The sequence below is a fragment of the Myotis lucifugus genome, unplaced genomic scaffold, assembly GCF_000147115.1.
Source record: "Myotis lucifugus unplaced genomic scaffold, Myoluc2.0 scaffold_686, whole genome shotgun sequence".
Lineage (NCBI taxonomy): Eukaryota > Metazoa > Chordata > Mammalia > Chiroptera > Vespertilionidae > Myotis > Myotis lucifugus.
In genome coordinates, this window is record NW_005871734.1 from 262,341 (window position 1) to 271,008 (window position 8,668).

The following is an 8,668-nucleotide window of genomic DNA, read 5'->3' on the forward strand; positions in this document are numbered from 1 at the left end:
CAACCCAAGGCCCACACTCCAAGGACGGGCCCCACAACCTGCCAGCAGCCTGGGAAAGCTGCTCCCTTCTCCACGCTTCCAGCACAAGGCCTGGGGGTGGGGGGCGGGGGGTGTTTCAGTGGCCTGGTGTCCGTCAGCGCCATCCTTGAACCCGTCGCCGGGGTCAGGCTCACTGGGCCTGGATCCCACGCCCAACCGTTCTCACCTCAGCGAGGTGGCCTGGGCAGTGCCCGAGTTTCCGTTTCCATGTAGAGCAAGCATGTCAAACTCAAAGGCTAACACGGACCAAATAAACGAGTTTGACATGCTTGAGGTAGAGGAGTTTTGTGTTGGAAGGGATCACGTCTTAGGTGTTTGAGAGACATCCATTGTCAGTGTGGGAGGAGCAGGGAGAGGGTGTTGCCTTTCATCCTGGCCCTGGGGCCTCTGTCCTTTTCCACTGCGCGCGCGCGCTCTCTCTCTCTCTCTCTCTCTCTCTCTCTCTCTATATATATATATATATATAACTAGAAGCCCAGCACGTGAAATTGCGTGGCCCCGCCCACCCATGCCAGTCTTTGGTCGTTACAAAGATTTCAGAGAGTAAGGGAGAGGGAGAGACAGAAACATCAATGATGAGAGAGAACCATTGATCGGCTGCCCCCTGCACCCCCACACTGGGGATCGAGCTCGGAACCCGGGCATGTGCCCTGACCGGGAATTGAACCGTGACCTCCTGGTTCATGGGCCCACCCACCTTCAACCACTGAACCTCGCCGGCTGGGCTCCCTCTCGAACCAGCGGGAATGTTGGGAGCCGCCCTAGAGCCCCCTTCCTGACATACGTGGGCAGCAGCGGGCCGGAGCCACCTCGGGGGTAAGTCAGCTGTTCAGTATCTCCCTTTCCTTCCCTGCAGCCGGGGACGGAGTCGCACAGAGCTCTCACGGCCAGTCACGGCCAGAATAACCACCAGGCTGCGTGCAAAGCGAGAACGTACCAGGAGGAACGGCCTGACCGAGAAAACCTGCTCAGCCAGTAACGCCGACGCAAGTAGGTTCTCGACGGCACCCGTGTGCATGCCCACCCCCACCCACCGCAGTGCAGTCTGGAGTCACATCATTGGCATCGGGCACAGTGTCTAGTCAGCCCACACGCCCGTCTTAGCCAGAGGCGCGGGGGCCAGGCAGTGCTCAGGAGCCGTGTCCGGGTCTCGTCCCAAAGCTGAACCACCACAGTGCAGGCGGGCCCGGCTGCCGAGTTAGAGGGCGTGTGTTTGCTTAATGAAATCCTGCCGAGCCCTGGCCGGGTGGCTCAGTTGGTTAGAGCGTCAAACCGATACACCAAGGTTGCAGGTTCGATCCCCGGTCAGGGCCCAGACAAGAATCAGAGTGCATAAATAAGTGGAACGATAAGTCAATGTTTCTCTCTCCCTTCCTCTCTCTAAAATCAATAAAGAGGAAAAAAATTAAAATAAATGAATAAGTTACTGCTGGCGGGGACCCCATTGGTGCTTAAACCGTTTTTCATCTGGAAACTCCCTTCCTCGTAGGGACAGGGTGGCCGTGCACAAGATCAGCACAGGGATGTCCGCGGAGAGACGGACTGTGATTGTAAGTGGACGTTACCTGAACACCCCATCGCATCTCATCGCATCCATTCGATGCCGGTATGTAGTCGTTACAAAGCAATGTTGTGAAGTGTTTTATGGCATGTTGTTAATTAAACAGAAAATGCATCTGCAGTGCTGCTGTTTTAAGACACATATATCACTTTTATGTGTCATATTAATATGACACATGGGTGTCATATTAATTTTAAGACACATGCCTCCCTGTGCCAAGAGCAGGCACACCGAGTCGAAAATGATGACGTCCTCTGCGTTCAAGGTTCGCGGTTGCTTAAATGTTTTCATTACAAAAATATACACAAAAGGCGAATAGAATGAGGCTCTGTACACCCATTGCCGCGGTATTTGGGGAAAACACTCATTGTGCTGGGAATACGTTGCCGAGCGAGGATGTCCGCTGAGTGTGAAGTCTACACAAGGACAGTGAAGCCCGGGACCGTTTTTGACACAAAGTGTTTTATTTTGAAATTCCCAGCAGAGCTCTCGTCCTCAGTGCCTTGCTCAGGAGACGCCTGTGAGAATCCAGACTGGAACGGGGGCAGACAGGCCTGTCGCCCCTCCCGCAAATCCATACCTGGGGACGCGCAGCCCGGCCCCCAGGCCCCCCACTTGCGGGTCTAAATGGACAGAAAGCCTCACGGGTGTGGATTTACAGTGTGGCCCCAAATGGCCAATGTCTCTCTCTGGTGGCGCCCAAACCAGACACCAGGATGGAAGCTGTAGGAGACGAGATCGTGCGTGACCGTGACCGGCGCTCCCACCCCGCGCCCCTGGCTAGGCCTGCATTCACTGTCGACAGGCAAACCAAGTGTACGTGGCGGCGGCATCGTTAAAAACCATGTAAACATTGCAAAGACGTCAGGGGTTACTCAGAATCCGAAGAGATATATATAAAAAAACTACTGGGCTTGTGAAGACTACAAATACCAGCCCTCCCTCCGCCCATGAAAAAAGCACTTGTTACAAAAATATAAAAAATAGACCCGCCTCTGCTCATCCTGGTTCCGGACCATGCCAGAGCCCCGGCAACGTGGAGCTTTTTGAAGAAGGCCGAGTTCCCAGAGACCCTGTTCCTCGAGGCTGTGGCCGCCTTTTTCTCGGGGGGCTGCAGGGAGTTCGCCCTGGAAACTGGAGCCCCGGAGGCTGCTTTCCAAGCTCAGATTCTCAATCCAGCTGCTTCCTTTTCCCCTTGGGACGTGCTGGGTCCCCAGACGCCTGTGCTGGCCTTTGGGCTCCCTCCCTGCCCCCTGGGGAGGCAGGGTGGGAGGGGGCACGCCTGCTCCCTCTGGAGGGTGGTGGGGCCCCGGCCAGGTGTGCTAAGCCAGGGAGGCTGCGGCAAGCGGGGGTGCCCCACCCCCAGCCTGGGGAGGTGACAGGTGCTGCGGCCCCCTGGCTGTCGGGAGGGCAGCCAGCAGCAGGTGTGGAGGCAAACGCAGCGGGAAGTGAAGCACTTTTATGCACTTCACTTCGACTGCACGGCAGGCGCGTCGGCCAGTTCATGGGCAGGGAGTGGGCCAAACGCAGTTTGCAAGGGCTCAGCGGATGCTGTGGAGACGGGGTGACTGGCCAGTCCTCGAGGAGGCCCCTCGGGCACTAGGACCAGGCCACTGTCTCACTGTTCCTGCTCTCGCCAGCAGAGGGTGCTGTGTGTCAAGGCTCAACCGGGCCCTGGGAGAGCTAACCATTGTTGGGGAAAAGCAGGATGGATCCACTCACCACCAGGCCACTGCCCACACACGACTGGGATAGCGGGATAGCGCTGGGCTGTACCCCTGTCCCAGGTCCCAGCCAACCCGTCACCCCCAAAGCCTCGTGGGTGCACGGAGTCCTTGTTCCCTGGGGGCCTGGTCACCTGGCTCACACCCACTCATCCCCTGCAGGACACAAGGAAAACGGTACCCACCACCACCCGCCCGCATCCCCTCAACCCCTGCACCCCTGCACTGAGACGCACTGTCTGCCTCCGGCCAGAAGGGGGCGCCCCACTGAGCCTGCAGTGGACTCCGGGCCCCCGCTGGGGGCTGGGTTCTGCACCAAGGGTTTTATTTCACAGATCACGTGGCGGTTGGGATGTCCAGTCCTCCCCGGGGTTCAGCCCTGCACTTTCAGCCTCTTGTTCCTCGGAGCAGCCTCTCACCCCGATGAGCCCCGGGAGCAGCGGCGGCGGCAGCAGGTCCAGACGCGCCCCCCACGGGCGGGCCACGTCCCCTCAACTTTGGTTGCATCAAAAAACAAGAAGAGAAACAGGGTTTCTGGGACATCCCCGTTCACATCGGCTCGGGAGAGACGTGCTCCCCACATCAAGGCACAAGAAGGAGGCCTCCTGGGGCAGGATGGCGGTGACAGCGACGGTGGCCTGGGCGGGGCCTGAGGCAGGTCGCTGGGAGGGGTTCAGTGGGGGCCTCAGGCGAACTCCCCGAGGAACTGGATGTGGAAGTCCTTCACCCTCTGCAGCACCGTCTTCAGCTTCTCCACAGGAGGGAGGATGGTCATCCTGGGGAGAGAGCAGCGTCAGCCTGGCCACCGGCCGCCCGCAGGGGCGCGAACCCCGCAGCTCGGGCCCCCCACCTGCCGCCGGGGGCACGAGGAGGAGCGGGCCAGCTGCCCTGTCCACAGCCAGGGCTCCAGCCCCGACAGCAGCTGGCACGGCACCCGGCACTGTCGAACCACTATCTCCGCCCCCACCCCCCCCTCCCAGTGCTTTTATCTTTCAAACTTTTTTTTTATTATTGATTTCATAGAGAAACGTCAATGATGAGAGAGAATCATGGATCAGCTGCCTCCTGCACGCCCCACACCGGGGATGGAGCCCGCAACCCGGGCCTGTGCCCTGACTGGGAATGGAACCGTGACCTCCTGGTTCCTAGGTCAGCCCTCAGTCACTGAGCCGCACCTGCCGCGCTCCTACATTGTTCACCCAAGTGACACATGCAAACAAAAGCCACAGCCAGGGCAGCATTAGGCCCAGCAGCCCGGCCATCGTGGCAGACGGTGTGCGGACACGGACGGCGTGCAGACCTCCCGGAGCGGACTCGCATCTCCCACGGATACAGACACCCACTCCCCCAGAGGGGCCTCTAGGTCTCCACCGCGGTCTGTTCCAGGGAGAACCCCGAGGAACTCCCACCCCCTCCAGCCCTGGCCGCCCAGGTGAGCCTCGCGAGGGGGCGTGGCCAGCCATCGCGTTTGTCCACGGGGCACGCTGCCCACCACCTTGACCGGGTGGAGGCTGGCCCAGGTGCTAACTGAGCTCAGGACGGTTCTTTCTTCAGTGTCTGCGCCAGGGGACAGCTGAGGGCCCTGCGCGGAGCAGGTGCCGTCCTGGACGGGCCCTGGCCTTTGGGGAACCTGGGGCGGGGAGCGGCTCCAGCGCGCTCAGCCCGAGGGCCCATCACGCGGGGCCGCTGGGAACCTTGCGTTCGGATGCGGGACCTCAACAGGCCTGTGGGGCAGCGGACGGCACCGCTGAGCACCGATGCTCGATGGGACTGTCGTGGGGTGAACAGGGACAGGGACTAAGGTCAGCCACCAGCGGGAGCATCCCAGATGGTAGGCGCCGGATGGAGGCAGCGAAGGGGCGGGAGTGACAGCCCAGGAGCGACCCTGGCTCAGGGCACGGGGCTCAGGGGGTTCAGGGGCTCTATGGGGGTGCGGGGGGGGGGGTAGCCCAGGGAGCCGGGCTGCATGTGTGTCAGTCCCTGCAGCCAGGCTCTGCTGGGCGCTCGGGAGCCCGGGTGGTACCTGAAGTGGTAGGTGCCTTCCCGCTGCCCGAAGCCGCTGCCGGGCACCACGCAGACGCCCGTCTCCTCCAGGAGCTTCATGCAGTAGAACATGTCGGGGGCCATGTTGTGGGCCTGAGGGGACAGGGGCCTCGGTTCACCGGCTTGGCACCAACGCCACCGGAAACGCCAGCCAACAATAGGATCGGAGGTTCCTTCCGTGGCCAGGGCCTCCCCACCCCCCTCTAAGGCAGTGATGGCGAACCTATGACACGCGTGTCAGAGGTGACACGCGAACTCATTTTTTTGGTTGATTTTTCTTTGTTAAATGGCATTTAAATATATAAAATAAATATCAAAAATATAAATCTCTGTTTTACTGTGATTGCAAATATCAAAAAATTTCTATATGTGACACGGCACCAGAGTTAACTTAGGGTTTTTCGAAATGCTGACACGCCAAGCTCAGAAGGTTCGCCATCACTGGTCTAAGGCCCGGCCAGACGCTGGGCGCTGCGTGGCTGGCGCAGGGAGCAAGGACCCGGGGGAGGTTTGAGGGCGGAAACACTTGATCCTCCAAGTAGGGCCTGTGGCACCGCCTGAGAACGGTCAGAAGCGGATCTCGGGCCCTCCCGGCTCCCTGAACCCGAGCCGGAATGTGACAAGTGTGCGGAGGGAGGCTCTGGGGCCGACGGCCGGGTCCAGGGGACGAGAGAGGGCCTCCTGCTCCCCCAGCCGCGGTCGCCGCCTCCCACTGGGCCCAGACCAGCACCCCGCCAGCCCGCACAGCAAGCAGGGGTTGGGCCTCGGGGCGTCGCCTTCACCCCAAGGGCCCACGGAGCGCAGAGCCCCAGGCCAGGAGCAGCCCCAGCCCCAGAGCCCCCAGCCCGGCGCCCCACCTGCGCGGCCTCCACGGCTCTGGGGGGCAGGACGATCCGGGGGAAGGCGTACATGGCGCCCTGCAGGGGGTTGCAGCGGATCCCCGGGACTTGGTTGAACAGGTCTTCTGTCAGCTTCGCTTTCTCGGCCAGGTTACTCAGGACGGACTCTTTCTCCTGACGGGACAGAGAGCGGGAGTCGGCACCGACGGCACCGCGTGGCTGCAGCCACCGGAAACGGCCCTTCCTCGCCAGGACCGGGCAGACGTGAGGGTGAGCCTGCGTGCGTGAGCACCGCCAGGTATCCTCACTTGCTATTGAAAGGGTCCAAATGGCCCGGCTGCGTGGCTCAGGGGTTGAGCATCGACCTATGACCCAGGAGGTCAGGGTTCGATTCCCCGTCAGGGCACAGGCCCGGGTTTCGGGCTCCATCCCCAGTGGGGCGTGCAGGAGGCAGCCGATCCATGATTCTCTATCATTGATGTTTCTGTCTCTCTCTCCCTCTCCCTTCCTCTCTGGAATCAATGAAAATATTTATTTTTTTTAAAGGGTCTGAATGGACCACTTTAAGTGCTGAGGATGTCTGCTGAGGCCAGAGGCAGGCCCCTGGCCCAGAATCACTGCTGTCCACCCACTCCCCTGGGAGTTTAGGAACAGAATCCCCGGGGCTCTCAGGACACAGTCCTTCTCTCTGGGTGCCCATCTGTGGGGCCCACGGGGGAGGGAGAGGAAAGAGGTGGCCACCTCCACCCCAACACTCGCCTGCCGCACCCTCAGGCTTCGCCTCCTGTGGGCGCTCCCCACGCTCGGAGGAACCACGCGTGTCCCTCAGAGAACATGCCCTGAGCACCTGGGCCCTGGCGGGGGCGGGGGTGGAGACAGGCCCCGGGACCCGCACTCACCCTGAGGAACTGCTCGAAGGACTCCTCCCCGGGCACCGGCGGGTTCACCATGATGTCCATGGCGGCCTGCCCTGACACGGGCGGGCACAGGCGCACCGACAGCAGCTTCACCAGCTGGCCTTTGATCTCGGGGTGCAGGTTGATCACCTCCATGTAGCCTCCCCGGTAGCCGCACCTGCAGGGAGGGGGGGCAGGAGACGCACTGAGTGCCGTCCACAGGCTGGAAGCTTCCGGGGCCGTCCCTGGAGCTCCTGCCAGGGGAACGCGATGGGAAGTGACATGGGCACACTCATGACTTCTGACGAGGAACAAGCACGCTCTCTCTTGCTGAGGTGGAGGCGCTGGGGCGGCAGCCTCAGAGCCAGAGCTGGACCCACATGCCGGGAGGGCAGGGCTGGCCACCCACCGCCCTTGAGTGACCTTGTGGCGTGCAGCCTGCCCTGGACGCCCCTGCCCTGGGACTGTTATGTCACAGACACACGCTTTCATCTTGGTTGAGCCGCTGTATTTTGGGGCCTCTTTGTTACAGCAGCTGAGCCTGAACCCCCACTAATACACTAGCCTCATTCCAGAGGGGCCCGATTCAGGCCTGGCACCCCCTGCACAGGGGGAAGGTCATCCCCGGGGCATCGGCCTGAGGACGTTTGCTGGGCGTTTTGCTGCCTGAAAACAGAGTCAGCCCACGGAGAGCGGCGCTGAGAGCAAGGGAGGAGGAAGGCAGCACAGCCCCCTGGCGCCTCCTGCCCGGCCAGCTCTCCTCCTGCTCTTGCTGAGGGACCAGGTTCTGTGACTTCGCGCTGAGCGGAGCCAGACGGCACAGGCTCGGGTCCTGTGCGGATACGCTGAGATGTACGAGTTTAAAATAAACCACGGCCTTTCGGAACGAGGCCTGCCCATCAGGGCATCTTCTGGGGCCTGGCCGCCCCACCCCCTCGGGACCGACTGACCAATGCAGACTAGTGACCAGACAAACGCAGGCACCGAGGCAGGAACCGGGCCCCCTTCTCTGCTGCACCTGCACCCTCCACCTCAGAGCCCGGCGTGACGACACCCCGTCCAACGCTCTCAGAGTCCCTGGTGAAGACGCTTCCTGTCTGACCCCGGGACTGGACTCCCCACGTCCCAGCAAGGTTTCCTTCCATCTGCCCTCAGGCCTGGCCTGGCTGCAGACACACCCCGCACCGGGCTGCCCCCCGACCAGGCTGTCCCTGCACTGGGCTGTCCCCGCACCAGGCTGCCCCCCGTGTGGCCTTTCTGGCGTCTCAGATCAGCAGAGGCTGTGGTTAGGGAGCCCTCACTGTCGGGGGGCTTGGGGTGGGGGGCACGTACTCGCCCATGTAGCCCTTGGAGGTGGAGTGGAAGGAGGCGAGCTCCACGTTGCTGGAGAACTCGGGCCCCATCTCCGACAGCACCTTCTTGAAGGAGTGGAACCTGCAGTCGGCGGAGTACACGTTGTCCTGGTACACCTGCGGGACAGGGCGAGCTCGGCTGCTTTCCGGGACCAGCAGCGCGGCCCCCGGAACCTTCCAGAAGCAGAGGACGCGGGCCACACGAACCCCCACC

General features: G+C 61.7%; 1 protein-coding gene across 1 annotated transcript in view; it reads right to left on the reverse strand.

Moving 5' to 3' along the window:
- Nucleotides 1-2,042: 2,042 nt before the first annotated feature.
- The window catches only part of GPT2 (glutamic--pyruvic transaminase 2), a 21,103-nt gene continuing 14,477 nt past the window's right edge, over nucleotides 2,043-8,668 (reverse strand). The window contains 5 exon segments of the mRNA XM_023746479.1: nucleotides 2,043-4,100; nucleotides 5,348-5,460; nucleotides 6,225-6,380; nucleotides 7,106-7,280; nucleotides 8,435-8,663. Of these exon segments, the coding sequence (XP_023602247.1) occupies nucleotides 4,010-4,100; nucleotides 5,348-5,460; nucleotides 6,225-6,380; nucleotides 7,106-7,280; nucleotides 8,435-8,663 (764 nt within the window). The 3' untranslated portion in view covers nucleotides 2,043-4,009.